We start from the raw sequence: 22,548 nt of genomic DNA, 5'->3' as shown, positions 1-22,548 counted from the left end.
ATCTTGCCCTACTGTCTCCATCATGCCCTACTTTTTCCATCTTGCTCTATTGTTTCAGTCTTGTCCTACTGTCTCCATCTTGTCCTACTGTCTCCATCTAGCCCTACTGTGTCTATCTTACCCTACTGTCTCCATCATGCCCTACTGTCTCCATCTAGCCCTACTTTTTCCATCTTGCCCTACTGTTTCCATCTTGTTCTACTGTATCCATCTTGTCCTACTGTCTTCATCTTGTCCTACTGACCCCATCTTGTCCTACTGTCCCCATCTAGCCCTACTGTCTCCATCTTACCCTACTGCCTCCATCTTTTACTACTGTCTCCATCTTGTTCTATTGTCTCAATCTTGCCCTGCTGTCTCTATCTTGCCCTGCTGTCTCTATCTTGCCCTACTGTTTCCATCTTGTCCTATTCTCTCCATTGTGCCCTACTGCCTCCATCTTGTCCTACTGCCTCCATCTTGCCTTACTGTTTCCATCTTGCCCTACTGCCTCCATCTTGTCCTATGGTCTCCATCTTGTCCTATGGTCTCCATCTTGTCCATACTGCTTCGATCTTGCCCTACTGTCAATAGCTAATAGAACTCCCTAGCAACCTGCAGGGAAACTATCCCCAATTTTCAGTGGTGAAGCTATAGAGGAAGCAGACACCATGGTCAAGGCGGGGTCCAGGCTTCCTCCCTGATGCTCATTTTCTCAAAATTATGGCAAACTTATTTTAGGGCTTTACTGGAGCCCCATATCTCTGGGACCCCCAGCAGTGGCAGGGGCAGCCTCCTCAAACACCACAAAGAATGGATAAGTAGTCTCAAGTTACATTTGTCACATTGGTGAGAATAATTTCCCTTAATGGTGCAACGGAATTTGGAATAAATTGAGAAACCTTAGAAAAATGTGCAGCTCCCCCCGGGGTCCCAGTAAGGTATAGAGGAGCAGTATGTACCGGGTGCTGGGAGGGGAGGGGTGTGTCCCAGTGCAGATATGGGAGGAGTCAGTAACACAATTATAAGCACAATCAGCGTGAGTAAGTGCCAGTCGTTTGTACAGAGCTGAGAACTTATCTACCTGATCTCTCTCCCCCCAGGACCCAGAATGGGAAGCCAGAAGGATTTTGTCAACAAATGTAACCAGATGCTGAGACTGAGGAACAAGCTGCTGAGACAGGCGCTTTCTGAGTGTCTGGGGACTCTCATCCTGGTGGTAAGTACAACTACACAATCAATGAACCTTCTACTTCTGCCCTGAGACTGGCACTGCCCCTGCCCTAACTTTCTCTTTGCCCCTGAGCTCCATGGTTGGTGCTTGTGACCTGCCCAGCTGCCCATCTCCAGGGTTCTTCCAGGTGAGCTCACCTTTGTGCCATCCGTATGTGCCCATTATTTCTGTCTATACAGGGAACTGCCAACAGCACTATAGCGTCTCAGGAGCTTACAATTTAATATTGGTGCCTGAATCTGGCCAATAGCGTGTCTCCAAGAAGCAGAATTTTAAGTCTCTTCCAGCATTTGACCTTTTTGTGCCAACGCTTTCTCTGGTCCCTACACTGCAGCAGTCTAATAGCAGGCTGTGATTGGTCAGATTCAGAGAAGGATAAAACTTTAGAGAAATTCAGCTTGTTCCTTGTGGTTTTATAGATATATTCAGGTAAACTCAGTACAATATAATAAGTGGGAAATTGTCCTCTCATTTTCAAACAGATTCTGATTAATTTGTACAAATGTATTAGTTCTTTCTCTTAATAAAAATGCATATTTAATGCTTATCTGCTGTTGTTTCCTTGCTAAGCTTCCTTATTACATGCACTTAGCTAATTAATCCTGGCCTCTAAATCCTTCAGTGATATTATAAGTTATACAGATAGAATCTCAGCCATAAAGCAGGGCAGGACTGCTGCTAACAATTGTATCTGTGTCACCGTGATGGAATGACTATTTTAGTACTATAAAGGTGGGGTGAAATTATAACACACAGATTTGGGCAGATTTCTGTGCCCCTACAACTTTCACCCCATGTCAATGGCTGTTCTTGGCTAAGAACTTGCTCTAATTCTCCAGACTGTAGCCCCAAAGGCACCGCAGTTACCTACACTTTGTTATCTACACTCATTTTGTTTTGCATATTCATATTTTTTTTGCTGATAAACAAGGGTTGACACAGAATTTTCCCCACTCGAGAGACTGATAATACCCTTTAGATTATCTCCGCTGGGTAATAACGTTCCTCGTATGTGATGCAATGGGCATGGAGGTGGCTCAGAGTCTGTACACAAGTGATATAGAGAGAGATGAAGCAGCAGCGATGCAAGTAACTCCCTGCACCCCAGAAGACACAATTCAGCAAATATAACTTTATAAATATGAATACAGGCTGTAAAGTGAAGTTGTGTTGAGTTCTAGGTGCCCCCAGTGAGTGAGGAAGAGATGGGATAGGGGCCAGGCTGGCTGTGGGGGCATCTGCATTTACCAGCCTATCCTGTAGGTGTATATACCCTGGGATTGTCCTGTAGGTGTATATACCCTGGGATTGTCCTGTAGGTGTATATACCCTGGGATTGTCCTGTAGGTGTATATACCCTGGGATTGTCCTGTAGGTGTATATACCCTGGGATTGTCCTGTAGGTGTATATACCCTGGGATTGTCCTGTAGGTGTATATACCCTGGGATTGTCCTGTAGGTGTATATACCCTGGGATTGTCCTGTAGGTGTATATACCCTGGGATTGTCCCTGTAGGTGTATATACCCTGGGATTGTCCTGTAGGTGTATATACCCTGGGATTGTCCTGTAGGTGTATATACCCTGGGATTGTCCTGTAGGTGTATATACCCTGGGATTGTCCTGTAGGTGTATATACCCGGGGTTTGTCCTGTAGGTGTATATACCCGGGGTTTGTCCTGTAGGTGTATATACCCGGGGTTTGTCCTGTAGGTGTATATACCCGGGGTTTGTCCTGTAGGTGTATATACCCGGGGTTTGTCCTGTAGGTGTATATACCCGGGGTTTGTCCTGTAGGGGGCACAAGTAAGTTGAGGCAAAGGACACAAGCAGCTGAGGGATCCCCAACCCTGCAGGTTGCTAGGGAACATGTCGGGACAGAGGGAACTTTGTCGCTCAGTTATGTGTAGAATCCATAAGGGGAGCCAGTGTTTTGCTGATAAACAGACTGTGTGACATAATGAATTGTGCGCTTGTTCTGAGGGTTGAGAAATGGGTCGAGCCTCTCCGTGGAGGTGTATATATATATACAGGGAATGAGTTCATTCCACTGGGAAGGTGCCGGGGTTTCTATCAGGAGCCAAAGTTCCAGACTGTAACTAGGGATTCTGGGAGCTGTAGTTCAGAAATTGCCTATGACCATGCGTTTAAGGGTGTTTGTTAGTCAGGAAGCTGCAGCTTGTTTGTCTCCAGATGAAGCTGAACTACAACTCCCAGAATGTGAATTGGGTGGATATTGTATAGATTTCTTTTTGGACATGTGTAAGAAATAATATTTCATGCCGGTGGCATATGGGGACTTGCCAGCCTCGCCTACGAGAATAAAATGGCATTATCTTGGCACAATGGGTGGCACTTGTGAATACATTGGGGGGCACTTGTGAATACATTGGGGGGCACTTGTGAATACATTGGGGGGCACTTGTGAATACATTGGGGGGCACTTGTGAATACATTGGGGGGCACTTGTGAATACATTGGGGGGCACTTGTGAATACATTGGGGGGCACTTGTGAATACATTGGGGGGCACTTGTGAATACATTGGGGGGCACTTGTGAATACATTGGGGGGCACTTGTGGATACATTTGGGGCACTTGTGAATACACTGGATGACCGGGCACAGTCAGGGGGTGCCAGGCTGAGTGAGGCAGAAAGAGAGACTTGTGGATCAGACCACCCCAGAGACGGGTAAGAGACGCTCACACTGTGATACACAAAGCACTCTGTGGTCGGGACACACACACTTTATCAGCCCCATGCCCAGCTCTCAGGGTGCCCCACACGACTGCGGGATTGTGCCGTGTGCCCAGCTAATGGCTATTTATTTTGGGCAAGTTCTCACAGACTCATTAATCTTTTTCCTGTTGAGAAATCTGGTGCCAACCTCCCCTGGCAAAGGATTGCGGCACCGGCAAGAGCAGCGCCTATAGAGCAGGACTCAGCTGATGTTAAGCTTTCAGGCCAAGTAATGGTTTGTGCTGATGCTTAAACCCTGGCACACCATGTACTGATCTTCTAATTACTATAATAATAATAATAATAATAATAATAATAATGATGATGATGATGACGGTGTACTGGGAAGGAAGGACAAAGTAGCCCAGTAGTAATTAGGGCAGTGGCACATTCACTGGCAGGAGTCACTCCCTGGACTCATTGGATCATTGGGTTATGGGAGGCGCTGGAGTCTCTGGCTCTTTAATCCCAATTAATAACAGGACAGTGCGGCTTCACAAATCCTCTGCTACATCACAACGGCAGCCTCACTGGGCAAACTCCCAACTCCCATCAATGTCTGGGCGTCTGCCCTGCTCTAGACTACTTCTTTATGTGGGTGTCAGGTCTCCTGCCAATACAGGGGAACAGTGGAGCCCGATATTAATCTATAGGCTCTGGGGCTCCTGTGCTGAGATAATGCCCGGCACACATTGGCACCCTCTGCACTGCGGGAAATTCATGCCTTGGCCCCCGGATTGAAGGGGAACTAACGCGAAAATGAAAATTTAATATAAGCTTTCTCATACTGAAATAAGAAACTTTCTAAATACAATCAATTAAATATTGTGCATCGTTTTAAAGGGGAACTATAGTGAAAATTAACATTTTTTCATAAGCTTCGGCATACTGAAATAAGAAGTTCTCTAAATATGATCAATTAAAAATGTTGCATAATTTCTGAAATAATCAAGTTTATATAATCACTATCCCTCTCTCAGCATTTGTTTCACTTCATTCTGTCTTCATGCAGCAGTTGGGTGTCAGATATTCACTGACAGTTAAGTTGGCCAAACACGGGCCGATAAAAGCTGCCGACAGACCGAGTCGGCAGCTTATTGGCCTGTATATGGGGCCCCCTGACGGGCTTCCGCGATCGGGATCTGGCCGAAAGTCGGGCAGATCTCGATTGGATGGGACTAAAAATCCTGTCGGATCGCGGCCGCATCTGTTCGTTGATGCGGTCCCGAGATCTGACCGCCCGTTACCATTTTTTAGGATCCGATCGTTGGGCCCTACGGCCCACAATCGGATCAGCCTCAAGGTGGGCATATCGGGGAGAGATCCGCTCATCTGGCGACATCACCAAATGAGCGGATCTCTCCGTGTATGGCCACCTTTAGATCCAATATATCCTATAGGGGGGCTCCTTTCCTAGCAGATGTATTAGAGCTCACTCAAATAACTGATTCCAGTACAAACAAAATCTAACAAAATAACTGCCTTTTGCACAAATCCTGCATGTAGAGAGACATGGGGGCAAATTCACTAAGATGCGAAGTTGCGCCAGGCGCAACTTCGCCGCACTTCGCCGCACTTCGCCAGGAGTAGTTTCGCCAGCGCTTCGCAAATTCACTAAAATCCGAAGTTGCGCTCAGGGGTAGCGTAAGGTTGCGAAGTTGCGCTAGCGTTGATTCGCTATGTAAAGCGAAGTTACGCTAGCGAAGGCTAATTTGCATACGGCGCCAAATTCAAATTTCAATGAAGGAATACGTATCAGCAATACAAATGCCAAGAAAACCTTCAAATCATCTAATAAAATGTTTATTTTGCCCTACACATGTGCCCACTGTCTAGGTAAGTTGCCATGAGTTAGGAAATGTAGGGGGGAAGGAGGGGAGCCCCAAAAATTTTTTCGATCTTTTTCAGCCTATCACCCGTAATGTAGAAAACACGCCAGCGTTTTTTGGGACTTAGAAAAAATTTTGACTTTTTTTGAAACAATCCCTATCTACTCTCTATTGCGCTTCGCCTGGTCTGAGGTGACGAAGGAAGTCTGGCGTAAAAGGTAGCGTTCAGTACGTTAGTGAATTTGCGTAGTTATGTCGCTAGCGAAAATTCGCCTGGCGTAAGGGTGTGAAGTAACACTAGCGAAACTACGCCAGCGTTCGTTAGTGAATTTGCGCAGTAACGAAAATGCCAAACGCTAGCGAATTAACGCTAGCGTTCGGCGCTTCGGCGCTTAGTGAATTTGCCCCATGATGTCTGGTGAGTTTAATAGAGTGACCTCTAATACATCTTCATTTTTCAGCCACTCAAAGCAGAAAAAGGAGTAATGGTACAGGATACACAGCAGATAACAGATAAGCTCTGTAGTATACAATGGGATTCTTCAGAATGTATCTGTTATCTACTGTGTATCCTGTGCTTGAATGGCTGCCCCCATGGCTACACAGCAGCTTGTTTATATAAACTATAGTAGTACTTATCTGTTATCTACTGTGTATCCTGTGCTTGAATGGCTGCCCCCATGGCTACACAACAGCTTGTTTATATAAACTATAGTAGTACTTATCTGTTATCTACTGTGTATCCTGTGCTTGAATGGCTGCCCCCATGGCTACACAGCAGGTTGTTTATATAAACTATAGTAGTACTTATCTGTTATCTACTGTGTATCCTGTGCTTGAATGGCTGCCCCCATGGCTACACAGCAGCGTGTTTATATAAACTATAGTAGTACTTATCTGTTATCTACTGTGTATCCTGTGCTTGAATGGCTGCCCCCATGGCCACACAGCAGCTTGTTTATATAAACTATAGTAGTACTTATCTGTTATCTACTGTGTATCCTGTGCTTGAATGGCTGCCCCCATGGCTACACAGCAGCTTGTTTATATAAACTATAGTAGTACTTATCTGTTATCTACTGTGTATCCTGTGCTTGAATGGCTGCCCCCATGGCTACACAGCAGCTTGTTTATATAAACTATAGTAGTGTTTCTGAAGCAAACACACCAGTTTTACCAGTGCAGCACCACACTACATTATATTTTCATTACTTTAAAACACTTCTATTTTTTATTTGACTTTTTCTTTAATAGGGATCTGTGTCAGACTATGGCTTGGGAAGGAGTCAGGGGCTAAGCAGTAAGGGTGTGTATGGGCAGCTGCAGCCCACATGCCCAATCTGCACCAGGTCACGAGGCTTATTAAATTCCTAATGTTCTTGCGTGCGCTTTCATTGGCCTTAGGGCTATTGAAAGCCGGAAAGATTCACAAGATAAAGGCAATTAAATAAAAAACTCAAAAAAAAATAAATAATGAAGACCAATTGAAAACTTGCTTAGAATTGGCTATTCTATGACATACTAAAGGTAAAGTAAAGGTGAGCCCTCCTGCCAGGGATTTACCCTCCTGTCGCAATGGGCTGCATTTTGGGTAAAGTAGAAAGAGTGGGGGGAACACAGATAAAGGGCATATTATATTGAACAGCAATATTTACACTAGAGTTGTACAAGCAGCACCGCTGGGAGTTGCTGGGAGTTGCTGGTAGATAAAGGCCAGAAACCCTATTCCCCTATAACCACCTGAACCTGCTATTAGTAAAGTGCCAGCATATTATAACATGGTTACTTATTGTATCCTGTAACTATGGCTGGAACTATCACAATATCAAAATATTGATGACAAATGTGTATATTTAGTGACTGGGTGCACACAGGTGTCTCAGCCCACACTGGGCACAGCACCCATCTCTGGAACCAGCCCGTGCCAAGATATTACATATCTAAGGTGCACTCCATGTTGGTTTTGTGTGTGGTGGGTATGGGTGTAACTTCCCCAGTTCCCTTCTGCAAATGTTATCTGAATGGGATTCTGGGAAGAAGAATACTCACTCTTAGGATTAAAGGGGAACACTTTTAGGATTAAAGGGGAACACATCCCAGCTGCTAGAGGCTTCATGATCTGGACAGTTGCATTGACTGAGTGGTAGATTCCATGAGTGAGGAGGGATGTCTGGGATTAGTCCCTTGCATCTAAAAGCTCTGAGTCTAAGCAGACAATCCCAGTAAGAGACAAATACAAAGGAATGCTTTAAGAGTTATTTGTGATCTTGCCACGTGAAGTCTTATTACTACCATGTATAGTGTTGGGATGAGCGTCACAGAAAAAGGGCGAATTCCTCTCAAGGAGCACTTGTAGTTAGTGCAACCATAGTCATAAGGCAAAGTAGCACCAGAACAAAATACTTATGAGAAGACTTTATACCAGTCTTTCCCAAACTATGGTCTGTTAGCTGTTGTAAGAAACTATACTTCAACATCTGAAATGCCATAGCTTTCCTACCATATTATCCTGCTGTTTCAATCTCCATATTGCCCTTCTAAGTCCATCTTGCCCTACTATCTCCTTCTTGTCCTACTGTCTCCATCTTTCCATACTGTCTTCATCTTGCCCTACTGTCTCCATTTTGTCCTACTGTCTCCATCTTTCCATACTGTCTTCATCTTGTCCTACTGTCTCCATCTTGTCCTACTGTCTCCTTTTTGTCCTTCAGTCTCCATCTTGCCTACTATCTCCATCTTTCCATACTGTCTTCATCTTGCCCTACTGTCTCCATCTTGTCCTACTGTCTCCATCTTTCCATACTGTCTTCATCTTGCCCTACTGTCTCCATCTTGTCCTACTGTCTCCATCTTTCCATACTGTCTTCATCTTGTCCTACTGTCTCCATCTTGTCCTACTGTCTCCTTTTTGTCCTTCAGTCTCCATCTTGCCTACTATCTCCATCTTTTCATACTGTCTTCATCTTGTCCTACTGTCTCCATCTTGCCCTACTGTCTCCTTTTTGTCCTTCAGTCTCCATCTTGCCTACTATCTCCATCTTGCCCTACTGTCTTCATCTTGTCCTACTGTTTCCATCTTGTCCTACTGTCTACATCTTTCCATACTGTCTTCATCTTGTCCTACTGTCTCCATCTTTCCATACTGTCTTCATCTTGTCCTACTGTATCCATCTTGTCCTACTTTCTCCTTCTTGTCCTCCTGTCTCCATCGTTCCATACTGTCTTCATCTTGTCCTACTGTCTCCTTCTTGTCCTACTGTCTCCATCTTTTCATACTGTCTTCATCTTGCCCTACTTTTTCCATCTTTTCATACTGTCTTCATCTTGTCCTACTGTCTCCATCTTGTCCTACTGTCTCCTTCTTGTCCTTATGTCTCCATTTTGCCTACTATCTCCATCTTGCCCTACTGTCTTCATCTTGCCCTACTGTCTCCATCTAGCCATACTGTCTCCTTCTTGTCCTAAAGTCTCCATCTTGTCCTAAAGTCTCCATCTTCCAATACTGTCTTCATCTTGTCCTACTGTATCATTATTGTCCTACTTTCTCCTTCTTGTCCTCCTGTCTCCATTGTTCCATACTGTCTTCATCTTGTCCTACTGTATCATTATTGTCCTACTTTCTCCTTCTTGTTCTCCTGTCTCCATTGTTCCATACTGTCTTCATCTTGTCCTACTGTCTCCTTCTTGTCCTACTATCTCCATCTTTCCATAATGTCTTCAGCTTGCCTTACTGTGACCATCTTGCCCTACTATCACTATCTTGCTATATGTTTTCTTTTTTTCCTACTGTCTCCATCTTGTCCTAGTATCTTGCCAAGATATTCCTCTCACTTCCAACCCACAGCTGTTCCTTTATGGGGACAACAATATGTATGGGGCCAAATCACGACCATGCCTAGGGCCTCATTTTATTTCAATTTATATAGGCACTACTGATATCTGTTATTAGAGCCACACATCTAATTTATCCTTTATCATTAGGGTTAGTGCACAGACACACACCACGTGGAAAGCCAGTCCCTGTTCAGTAGCAGCAATCAGTTCTCCTGCTGTTGGACAGACCCTGCCTGTACATGTGGAGCCATACGGATCTCAGCCCAACAGGATCCTGGCGCTGTCTGTGTCAAGTAAAACAGGATCTGCAGGCACCCGTGCCAGTTGCCCTTAGGAACGAAACACTCAGTATTTAAAAAGATACATTATGTAAGGTGATTGTTTCTACCTCTGAAAAAGAGCATTCATTCCAAAGCTTGTGGTGACGTTCATCTAATGTATTGCTGAACTACAACTGGTTGTAGCTGGTCTGCAGATAATATAGTCCAGCAACTACTGTAGAGCTTTTGGGTAAAGATTTTTGTTTGCCTCTTTTTGTTCCATTTTAAATCTTGTGCATGCATATACATCGGAGAGAACTCATTGCTATCACTGAATAAATAGTCTGTAGTACTACAAAGCATATTTGCACAGAATTTACACTTTCCACACTAGGCCATTATTATACAGCAGGTGCATCCAACTGTTATACTGCTTGTCATTATTATGATGGTCTTGCTCCTTTGTAGTCTTATGCTTGGACTTTTCTTAATCTCTGAGGACTAGTCTCTGGGGCCAATCAAATGTGTTTGTCATTGTGGCTCCTACTTGTTTTCCTCTGCCATAACATAACAAAGCTTAAGTCATGGTCTCGAGGTTGACTTGATATTGTGTTGACTTGGTGTCAAGTCCACAAATCTCCTCCTGACCATCGTCTTCATTCAGGCTTGGCCCTTGTCTTAGTGTTGACTTGGTCTTGGATCATCTTAGCCCTGACTTTGGTTTTGAGTTGTTGATCTCAGTCCTTGCACTGACTTCCAGTATGAGATAACACTGCCAAGATTCATAGAATTCTACTTTATTGTTTGATATTATACTAAAACAGAATATAACCGAAGGTTTTAAGAATGTTTCTTGGGTCTTATCTGAACAGACAATGTTGGTAGTGGTTAACAGGCCTCAACTTGTCCTCCACAAGTAACTCCAGGCCAATATAACCATAAAATATACACAAGAAACCTTTAAGCCCAATCTGAATTGAAAAACCATTGGCTCTTGTTAGGGAATTATAACAGAATAGGGCTATGCAAGTGGATAAGGAGTGCTATGGGCTAGACTTCTAGAGATACATTAGAAGGTTAGGCAAGAATAAAATTGAAAGATGAGCCAGAAACAGTAGGAAAATTATTTCAAAATTCACTAACTTCGAGTGAAGGATTCGAAGTAAAAAAAACTTCGAATTTCGAAGTTTTTTTTGGGCTACTTCGACCATCGAATGGGCTACTTCGACCTTCCACTACGACTATCGAAGGATTCGAAGTAAAAATCGTTTGACTATTCGACCATTCGATAGTCGATGTACTGTCTCTTTAAAAAAAACTTCGACCCCCTAGTTCGCCATCTAAAAGCTACCGAAGTCAATGTTAGCCTATGGGGAAGGTCCCCATAGGCTTGGCTAACTTTTTTTGATCGAAGGATATTCCTTTGATCGTTGGATTTAAATCCTTCGAATCATTCGATTCGAAGGATTTAATCGTTCGATTCGAAGGATTTAATCGTTCGATCGAAGGAATAATCCTTCGATCGTTCGATCATACTATCTGCGCTAAATCCTTCGACTTCGATATTCGAAGTTGAAGGATTTCAATTCCCAGTCGAATATCGAGGGTTAATTAACCCTCGATATTCGGCCCTTAGTGAATCAGCCCCAAAGTGGGAAATAGGAGCAGTGTATGCGATACATGTTTGTTGAAGTCCCATCATTAGAATGTTCTACAGGCTGTGAAGTCTGTTCCCATTTTGTTCTTCGTTACGTGATTGCTGGGTGGACATCTTTGATTTTTGTAGCACTTGAGATATTTATTGAAATATGGACACTTGCTTTAATTTAAAATCAATTTTAAGATGTAACCTCCAGGCTGCAGTCTTGTGCCTGAAACCATCCGTGTGCTGGGGATTATAAGAATGGCATCAATAGTCTACAGAAGTGGCCATGCATGAGTGACTGCCAGTAGAGCCTAGCCGCTAATATTTGCATTGTTGGCACCAAGAGATATGCTCAACGGAAGTCCAACAATGAAAATAAAGCAACCGTGTATTCATTTCAACACCAAATGAGTTATCCAGGCAGTATCAGCCTTAAACTGGCAGCTAGAGATCCAGTAAGAGGTAATGCTATACTAAACCATGAGAAATTGACCTGGATGTGGAATTCAAAACAGGGATCAGAGCCTCTGTAGACTTTATCTTTTCCTTTCAAAGTTCTCCCGCTGAGATTTAATTATAACCTCATTAATAGATTAATGCAAGAGTATCGCTTTGGCTTCAATGTTTTTCTTTTAAAACAGCCACTAATATCAACAAGCTTCATGATCTTAATGAATATCACAATTATTGTTGGTGGTGGCTTTGACTTTTGGAATTAGTGGCAGGTGGTATTGATGCTGAATTAAAGGCTGCCTGGGAGCCACACGATGTCTTATGGAAGAGTTGAGGGATGCAACTGCGGAATGGAGAGCCAGGGAAGGGATGGTGTTAGGCCAAGGCAGACAGGGAATTGGACATAGTTCTAAGCCCCTTTCCTCATTGACTCTGACCCTGTGGATACAATCATTAGATTTGTTAAATCTGAGCCTGTGAGGGTTTAGGAATAGTGAGAGATGCCTACGTGATGCACTGTAGCCCACACGCCTCTAGTTTGTCCCGAACCTGTGACTTTTGAGCATCATTCTACTCAACAACCCATTGGATGTTGCTCCCAGGGGCCTCAAAGCAGGTGCTTATTTTTGAACTCCAGGCTTGGAGGCAAGTTTTGGTTGCAAAACCAGGAGTACTACCAACCAGAGTCTCCTGTAGGCTGCCAGTCCACACAGGGGCTACCAAATGGCCAACAGTCCTTCTTTTGCCCCAACCAGGAACATATTTTATTCTTGGGTTGCTCCCCAACTATTTTTTACATCTAAATGAGTAAAAAAGTTTGGGGACCCCCTGGTCTATGCTATCCACAATTCCATGATGGGGGTTAAAGTCCAGCACCAAAAGAAGATCTCAAAAATAACTTACAAAACCATGACAAGATGTCACATTTGAAATTAACTAAGCACTGCTCAGACATGCCAGACTTGTTCATTATGAATTTCGCTTAGTAGTCTTGGCACTAATTATGGCGCCTGTGCTTGCAAAAGCTTTGGAAGCTCCAGGTCTTTGATCTATTCACTTGTGGGCAGGTTACATAAACCATTCTGTACCCAAGCCAACTTCTATACTTCTTGGCAACCATCTTCTTAAATATACAGGAGCTATGAGCCAATCATCTTTTAGATGGAAGTTTAGTTGCCAGCCGTCTTCTTTCAGATCCAGTAGGGATGAGCGAATCAAGTTTTAATCATTTTACAGACAATAACATATGGGTGACATATAAAAGATACAGCCATATGTTGGTTTTTATTGCTGGGTAACTCCTTTTGTGTCTGATAAATATATTTTTACGCTGTGGTTAAATACATAGGGGCAAATCCACTAAGCGCCGAAGCGCCTAACACTAACGTCAATTCGCTAGTGTTTGGCATTTTCGTTTCTTCGCAAATTCACTAACGAACGCTGGCGTAGATTCGCTAGTGTTACTTCGCACCCTTACGCCTGGCGAATTTTCGCTACGGACGTAACTACACAAATTCACTAACTTGCGCAGTGTACTGAACGCTATCTTTTACGCTAGACTTCCTTCGCCACCTCAGACCAGGCGAAGCGCAATAGAGTAGATAGGGATTGCTTCAAAAAAAGTAAAAAAAAAAGTCCCAAAAAACGCTGGTGTGTTTTCTACATAATGGGTGATAGGCTGAAAAAGATCGAAAATTTTTTTGGGGCTCCCCTCCTTCCCCCCTACATCTCCTGACTCATGGCAACTTAACTAGACAGTGGGCACATGTGTAGGGCAAAATAAAATTTTTATTTGCTGATTTGAAGGTTTTCTAGGCATTTGTAGTGCTGATACGTATTCCTCCATTGAAATTGAATTTGGAAATTTGAAAATTAACCTTCGCTAGCATAACTTCGCTTCACTTAGCGAATCAACGCTAGCGCAACTTCGCAACCTTATGCTACCCCTGAGCGCAACTTCGGATTTTAGTGAATTTGCGGAGCGCTGGCGAAACTACGCCTGGCGAAGTGCGGCGAAGCGCGGCGAAGTTGCGCCTGGCGCAACTATGAATCTTAGTGAATTTGCCCCATAAAGTTTACAAGCTGTGCATTGCCACCTGGGCACCAGCTGTTCTTTAAATACAGATTTACCAACCTGAGAGATGCGGCAGGAGGATAAAAGAGAATATAAAGCATCAGACGCATTGCAGGGCTGATTTATTGTGCATGTAGTCACTTGGGCTTTACAGTTTAGATACATGTTCACTGGATACGTGTCACAAGATCAGTACCACTAATATAAGTTGCCACGATTGAGTCAAATGTCTTGAAAAACAATAAAGTGCATGAATAACCAGCTCAGATATATATAAAGTGATAGAGCAAGATCACACATGGGTAATATGGGAATTAAACCCTGCTCTGACATGGCTTATTCTTCCTTGCAGATGTTTGGCTGTGGCTCTGTGGCTCAGGTGGTTCTCAGCAAGGGCTCCCACGGACAATTCTTGACGGTCAATCTGGCCTTCGGCTTTGCTGTGATGCTAGGGATTCTAATATCTGGTCAGGTGTCAGGTAGGAGCCTGTGTCCAATAAAAATGTTAGTTGGGGGACAGTGCAGATCTTTATATTGAAATAATTAATCTTTTGTGTCCCAAATATTGCAGGTGGCCACTTGAATCCGGCAGTGACATTTGCCCTGTGCATATTGGCAAGAGAACCTTGGATCAAGTTCCCTGTCTACAGCATTGCACAGACTTTAGGAGCCTTCCTTGGTGCCGGCATCGTCTATGGCTTGTATTATGGTAAGGAGATTCCATGCAGATAGCATAAACTCATGGTATCAATAGATATAGCAATGATCCCCAACCAGTGGCTCTTAAGCAACATGTTCCTCACCAGCCATTTGGATGTTGCTCCCAGTGGCCTCAAAGCAGGTTCTTATTTTTGAATTCAAGGCAAGTTTTGGTTGTTTAAAAACCAGGTGTACTGTCAAACAGAACCTCCTGTGGCTGCCTGCCCACATAAAGCTAAAAACAGCCCTTATTTTGGCACCTCGGGGGATTTTTTATGCTTGTGTTGCTCCCCAAATCATTTTATACATTTAAATGTGGCTCATGGTTAAAAAAAGGTTGGGTACCCCTGATATATACACAGTATATAGTCTATATATACATTAGGAAAAGTCAAGGTGCGACTCTCCATGTTAAACTATAACAACATACAGCTGTAATTATTCCAAAAATATCCCACTAAACAATGGTAACAGCCCAAAACATAATATATACAATATGCACCACTTGCAAGTTCCTTTACATATGAGGTTGGTTGCAGATCTATCCGTGCAACTTTACTGCTGGTCTTTTTAAAATAATTCTATCATTTGTTTTCTTCTGCCTTTTCTCCAAAGTGACATTTAAGGAAGGAAGGCTGCGATCAGTACCAGCTGACTCATACAATCTGCTTTCATTTGGCTCATGATGGATCCCCTTTAATGATAGGGCCAAAGGGTGGGGTTCTTTTTGATGTAGCTTTCTCCAGTTTGGTATTACTCTTATGCCAGCCTTACCCTGAAGAATAAACCCTGCAAGATGAACCTAAATGAAGCTATAAATAAAAGTACATTATTTGAAAGTATGCAGTATGGCTGCTGTCCTATTCCTTAGCCAATGTGCTGAATGCACCCTGGTTACCCTCATATCTAATGGATAAGCTCAGGATCAGTAGGTGTCTGGGTGCTGCTATACTGAATCATTGGTATTTACTACATCCTGGGTGTGTGGGAATTGGACAGATCAGGAGCAGTGGGAGGAAAGGGTGTATGGCAGAAAACCAGGAGAGAGATAAGCACAATAGTATGACGGCTCCTTTCAGAATTTCCCTTCATTCTTATTCTCTGTATTGTCCATCATCCTCATTCCATTTCCCAATAGTCTCCTTTTCCTGTACTTTCCACTTTCAGGGAACAGCTCTCTCGATAACCTTTTATTTAAATGCATATGGATAAATCCCAAAGTCGCTGGTTCCCGTGGAATCGCTCTATAACACTTCTTCAAGCACCAATAACATCAACAATAAAAAGTATCTTTCTTGGCACGCACTTTGCTTTTACTTTTGTACTTGGATAATATTTTCTTTACAGTAGAAGGCCTGGTTTTCTATTCCACTGTGTTGATTATGTGTCCCGCCATCTTTTATTTGTTTTCTGTGACTTGAGAGGATCCGTTGTCATCATCTGCCCCCAAAAGCCCAAAAATGGTCAAAATGGTGCCTACTGGACGTGCCTGATTGATTTCTGTTGGAGCAGAGGCAGCAAAGATGCCCAGTAGGCACCTCTTACTTGTCTCGGAGAGTAAAGGAGAGATTAGAATAGAAAAGGGGGCAAAGCTTTGTGCTAGTGGATTTAGGGAATAAAAGGCTTCATTCTCAATAACTACTTCCATATGCCCCTTGTCTTATTCTCTCATATCTTCCTTTTCAGATGCTATTTGGTTCTTTGCAAATGACCAGCTTTATGTAACGGGCGAAAATGGCACGGCTGGCATCTTCACCACATTCCCATCAGACCATCTGACACTTATGAATGGGTTTTTTGATCAGGTAAGTCCTCGGTATTCTTACAATGGGCAATGCATAGATCAGCACCCTTTCAGGGGGATGCTGGGAGTTGTGTACCTCAACACCAGCTTACCCAGAGGCCGTCATTTGCAACAATTCTTTTTTACCACTGGCTATTTTTGCCCAAATTCCCAGTGGCCTTGATGCATGAGCACTGAAATGGGGGCAGCTGTAGATTATATTTACAATTCAATAAGTCTCTAATGGTAGCTGCATCCAGCACCCAGCATGGCAAGCAATAGCAGGGGGAACACACCACACCCACAAGGGTATTCTCTACAGTACAGGGATTACAGGGACATTAGGGCTTCAGGGATCTCTGCAGTGTCTGTCACAGGGATAAGGACACAAAAAGGTAATCCATTTAAGAAATACCACCCACACATACATAAGATTATATGTTAATTTCCCCTTTAAGCACCTCATTTTTCCTTGTTTGATTTGGCAGAAGGGATATTAAGTTAAATAACTCAACAGGAAGGGAACTTGGTGCTCCAGCCAGAACTGAACCACACTGACAAATAAGTCCTTCATTCTAAGGCCTCACCGCAGGCTCTTATTCACCTTGAGGCCGTTCCATGCAACCCAATACCTTTAATATGTGACCTTGTGAGCATAGCAGAGACATCTCTCCATTTTATATTTCAATACTTTCATTGTTTTTGGAAAACAAATCACACATTGACCTAATGAGCAGGAGGAACCTGCGATGAACGTCACAGCTGAGAAATGGTTAAACTTTCTTATGTCACAGTCACAATTTAACAAAGAAGCTCAAAGTTCTAGAACTAGGACATATATCAACCCAGGGTTATGTTGACTGGTGGCTGGGCCCTAGGCAAAACAGACTTTGTGTGGCCCCTAAAACGAAGGAGTTTTCTGTGGCCCTTCAGTTTTTTGTTGAACTAAACTCCCAGCATGCTAACTGCCTTCACTTCAGCTTCACTTCACCTTTACAAGAACTAATGGCCAACAGGTTAGGTGACTATGTTGCTACTTTGGCCTATTGTTTCCATATTCTCTTAGCTCTAAATGACCCAAATGAAAATCCATTATTGAGATCACCTTCGACATTTCTTTTATTGCCCTTTCTATCGAACATTTATGTTTTTTATGTCTTCCCTTTCACTTATGTGCCAATCTGTTCTGCTTACTTACTCTTTAACCTTGGTCCTTTTGCTATCACCTGCTATTGTGTTCTACTTCTGGATTCAGTGTGGGTTGGAACACTGTGAAAACACATCACTTTTGAGGTGGAGAAGGTCCAAACTACATGAATTCTTCTCTTTTTGCCATCACCACAAGTTCTTTCTTCTGCTTTTGGTTTCATAGTGGGTTGGACTGGAGAGGGCCCATAACCAACCTCCAGGAGCTGAATACTGGCAATTCGCTATATTGTTTGTGGACTTTCTTACAGTGCAATGAAAGGATGGAATGCATTTATGTGAAATATAAAATCAAAACCTTACGCAATATCTCCTTATCTTGTAGTTTATTGGAACCGCAGCTCTGATTGTCTGTGTTCTGGCCATTGTTGACCCAAACAATAACCCAATCCCTCGTGGGCTGGAAGCCTTCACTGTAGGATTTGTCGTCCTTGTCATTGGAACTTCCATGGGCTTCAACTCTGGTTATGCCGTCAACCCTGCCAGGGACTTTGGCCCTCGACTCTTCACATCTTTGGCCGGATGGGGCACTGAAGTCTTCTGGTAAATATTTATTTTCCTCTAACTTGACCTGCACTTGATACTGAGGTGTTCAGACTTTTTGAATTGAATCCTTCCTTTGTAGTCCAATATTTTATGAACTTTTACTCAGTACTGTTCTCTCTAAGGGAAACAATATGGCACCTCACTTTTATATACTGTATATATATATATATATATATATATATATATATATATATATATATATATATATGTATACAATGTATAAGCTATGATCTCTTCCATGACTTCTTCTGTAAGATTGACCATCCTTATAAACTTCAACATGTTATTATCGTTTAAGTGACTGGAATTCCATAGCTCATATTTAAGTCAGGGGGCTGTAGAAAATTCCAAGACATGACATGACATGAATGGCTGAGAGCAATGTAGCAGCCACAGTCATGTGCATCCTGAGGCTGGCTGGGTGTTGTGTGAGTTGCAGTTCAGCAACATCTAGACCTAGTTTCCCATTATCTGTCACTTCATTTCCTGTTCTTGACACATGAAGTTATTTTACATTATTGCTAAACCACTAATTACTCTGTGACCTAAATTAAAGAGGGATGGTGTCCATATTCCATTGCTCCACTGCATTTGGCTATGGCACATGGGTGGAGCTTTTCTATTTTCTGAAAATTGGTTTTGCATAACGTTTAATTCCTAGGTTTGCCAGTCACATGAACAAACACTGGAGGGAGGTGTAATAGGGAAAAACACAAGGGAGGAGGAAATGTCAGGGGGGTGGCTCAAATCCATTCTACAGAGGACCATATGAGTAAAGGCTTTTCTAGATTCTGGCCTTTGTAAAAAAAATCATGATGTCCTCGCAAAGTAATTATAAGCCTTTCCATAAATTCATATATTTACCTTTAGACAGGGTCCGACCCTGCCTTTATGCCTTAGTTTGGTTATAGACTATAGGGCTTGAGTTCTGCTCTTCACTCCTCTTTCCTCTCATAGTCCTCTGGAGGAAAATATATTTAACAGAAAATCATACACCAATGGAGAGCCAGACAGGGGTTGATTTTATACCTCATTTTTTTTAATACCTCCATTTAGCAGCCCAGTATTTAAGAGGGGCAGTGGGAGGTGTATAGTTGTCACTCTCCTGCCCCTTAACTTGCACATCATTCAGACAGTAGCAGCAGACACAAGGTGCTAGGGAGACCTCTATTTATATCCCACCCTAAGGCAGGAGGAAACAATGAAAAAAATATTGTTTTAAAAAATGAAATGTATTTTTTCTTCATTCCAGGGCTGGGAACCAGTGGTGGTGGGTGCCTATTGTCTCACCCTTACTAGGATCATTTGCTGGAGTTTTAGTCTATCAGCTGATGATTGGATGCCACATTGAGCCTGCGCCCCAATCCACCCAACAAGAAAATATCAAACTGGCAGATGTCAAAAACAAAGACAGACTTTGATTCAGATGCCACAAAGGGACTGGCTACATTCCAGATACACCGCAATGAAAGAAGTAGGGATCCCAAAGCCTTACTACACTCCATGAGTCACCACTTGGTTGTCTATAGCTGTTTATGTTAGCGGCTCTTAGCATGTGCAAATATTTCCTTCTTGTATAGATTTGTCTTCCTCTACCATGCAGATGGGTCTTGTGCTGTCATAAAGTCTTCCAGTATCATGGGGTTATGTGTATTCCAATGTCATGGTGGTATATCTTCTAGTCTTATGGAGATACATCTTCCAGTGTCATGGAGAATTATCCTCCAATGTCATGGAGATGCATCTTCTGAAGTATTGGATATACATCATCCAAAGAAATGGACCGGATCTTCCAAAGTCATGGTGGTAGCTCTTCTATTGTTTGGAGTGTATCTTCTATTTTTATGGAGATATGTCTTCCAGTGTCATGGAGGATTATCTTCCAATGTCATGGGGTTATGCATATTGCAATGTCATGGTGGTATATCTTCTATTCTTATGAAGATACATCTTCCAGTGTCATGCAGAATTATCCTCCAATGTCATGGAGATGCATCTTCTGAAATCATGGTGGTAGTTCTTCTAGTGTTTTGGAGATCCATCATCCACTGAGATTCATTGTGGAGATATACATTTCAATATCCAGTTACATTCTCCTGTGTCATGCAAGATCATGGAGATGCATCTTCCAATGTCATGAATATATTTCTTCCAAGTCTTCCTTGTTTGTAGTAACATCTTCTTGCATTGTACATAGCTTGCTCTGGTGGCAAATGAATATGGAACAAAGGAATCTAAAGCAACCGCTTATCCATACCCGGCATTTGAAGTTCTGCTGGTCCCTAATTCTGTCCAAATTCTATCAACTCCAGTCCTGAACTTTATGTAGTAGAGTAGTTTATATTACTTATTACTTCCAGTCCAGTTTTAGCAGCCCTAAATGTTTGTACCTTTCTGCAAGACTTTGGCTCACAAGTTAAATTACAATCGGGAAAAGCCAGTTAGGAGAAAATATAAACTTGTAGTTGCACCTCCCCAAGGTGTATGTTACCTCCAATTCACATCAATGGATCCAAGCTGATAGCAAGCATGACGTGGACTGTGTCGCAAATAGCATCAGGGGGCATTTCAACAACCAAAAATGATGTAGAGTCTAGAATTTTAGAGTATTTTTAAATTATAAATCAACAAACCTGAAGTATTTCTGAATCATTCCTATTGAGAAAATCTATTTTTGTGCAAATAGAAAATACTGAATCAATTGGAAGGCTTTGTATTCCCTTTACTCTTTACCAAAGCTCCCCAATACACGGGTCAATATGAGCTGCCGACAGCCTAAATTGGCAGTTTATTGGGCAGTGCATGGAGCCTCCGACCCGCTTCCCCCTGATTGATATCTGTCCAAAAAATCATCCAGATGTCAGTAGGCCAGGGTTACAAATCCTGTTGGATTCAGGTCTGTATCGATACGTTGATGTGGTCCTTGGTCTGACCATCTGTATGCTCGTCATTGTGACCCAATTGTTGGGCCCTAGGGATCATCCCGATATCGCCAACCTCAAGGTCGCCAAACAAGTTAATCTCTGGCCACCTTAAAGGGCATGTAAAGTCTAAAATAGAATAAGGCTAAAAATGCTGTATTTTGTATACTAAATATAAACATGAACTTACTGCACCACAAGCCTAATCAAACAAATGATTTATGCTTTCAAAGTTGGCCACTGGGGGTCACCATCTTGTAACTTTGTTATACATCTTTGCAAGACCAAGACTGTGCACATGCTCAGTGTGGTCTGGGCTGCTTAGGGATCATCATAAACAAAGCTGCTTGAGTTCTGCATGGCTGGGAAGTAAGGCGGGAGCTCCCCCTGCTGTTTATAAGTATGATTGTTTCCCTGCAGAGCAGTTAGGGACCGTCTGACAATTCCTATCCACAGCAGTAAATGAAGGGAGAATTTCACTGCATACAGTCAGGTTTCTTATAAAAAATGATACACAATTTTTAATTAAAGTATATTGGAGATTGGTTTCTTTTTCATTAAAGAAAGTAAAAATGTGATTTAATTTTTTTGCCTTTACATGCCCTTTAAGAGAAAATAAAGTGCGAGTCCATAACTTATTCTGTGCACAGTAAATATAGTAATATAACATACAAGGCATTCTCTATAATATTTATACGACTCTGCATCACCATCAAGTGTCATGAAGTCAGAGAACCGCCCTCTCACTTTTAAAGGGGAATATAAACCAATGATCAACTCAGTACACAGGTTGGGCTTATTATTATGTTGTACATAGTGAATAAATATCATTGTAGTGTTCTTTATAACCCAAGTCAAGCAAATGTGTCAAAAGTTAAAACATTATATTAATATAAAGTCCAAGTATAAAATCAAACAAGTGTCCGTAGAACTGGGGAGGAAGAGTCTCGCCTGCTGGAAGGTCCTCTTTATACTTCAAAGCTTTGTATATACATTTGATTTAAGCACTGAATGTATTTTATGCGACATTAAACACACAATTGTTATACAAATCTGCCTGGTGCGGGTTCTTCAACTCACAAACATTTGTCTTTATCGCCTTGGGGTAAATTGTGAAAGACAAAGTTCCATGGACAAGTCCAGACCATGTTCCCCTGCAGCCTTTTCGGGTAACATTTTAATGTATATGTTGTATATATATATATATATATATATAGTAATACTGGCTAGTGCTCTCGCAATGGAGTGTTATGAAAAGGGATTGTGCTGAGAATATTTTTGCCTATTGTTATCATCACAAAAAAAAGTTAAAAAAGGCAAACAGTGAAATTGAAGCTACTCCATGTT

The 22,548-nt window shown here is 42.4% G+C and overlaps 1 protein-coding gene across 1 annotated transcript; it reads left to right on the top strand.

Moving 5' to 3' along the window:
• Nucleotides 1-1,042: 1,042 nt before the first annotated feature.
• Nucleotides 1,043-22,253, top strand: aqp3.S (aquaporin 3 (Gill blood group) S homeolog). The gene is made up of 6 exons (NM_001088407.2): nt 1,043-1,198; nt 14,399-14,525; nt 14,618-14,755; nt 16,432-16,550; nt 18,060-18,277; nt 19,533-22,253. Exons 1-6 carry the CDS (start codon nt 1,091-1,093, stop codon nt 19,699-19,701), a joined length of 879 nt encoding a protein of 292 aa, NP_001081876.1. The 5' UTR covers nt 1,043-1,090; the 3' UTR covers nt 19,702-22,253.
• The last annotated feature ends 295 nt before the right edge of the window (nt 22,254-22,548 follow it).

The sequence above is a fragment of the Xenopus laevis genome, chromosome 1S (genome assembly GCF_017654675.1).
Source record: "Xenopus laevis strain J_2021 chromosome 1S, Xenopus_laevis_v10.1, whole genome shotgun sequence".
Taxonomy (NCBI): Eukaryota; Metazoa; Chordata; class Amphibia; order Anura; family Pipidae; genus Xenopus; species Xenopus laevis.
Note: the sequence above shows the minus strand (reverse complement) of the source record. Positions and strands in the feature narration are given on the sequence as shown.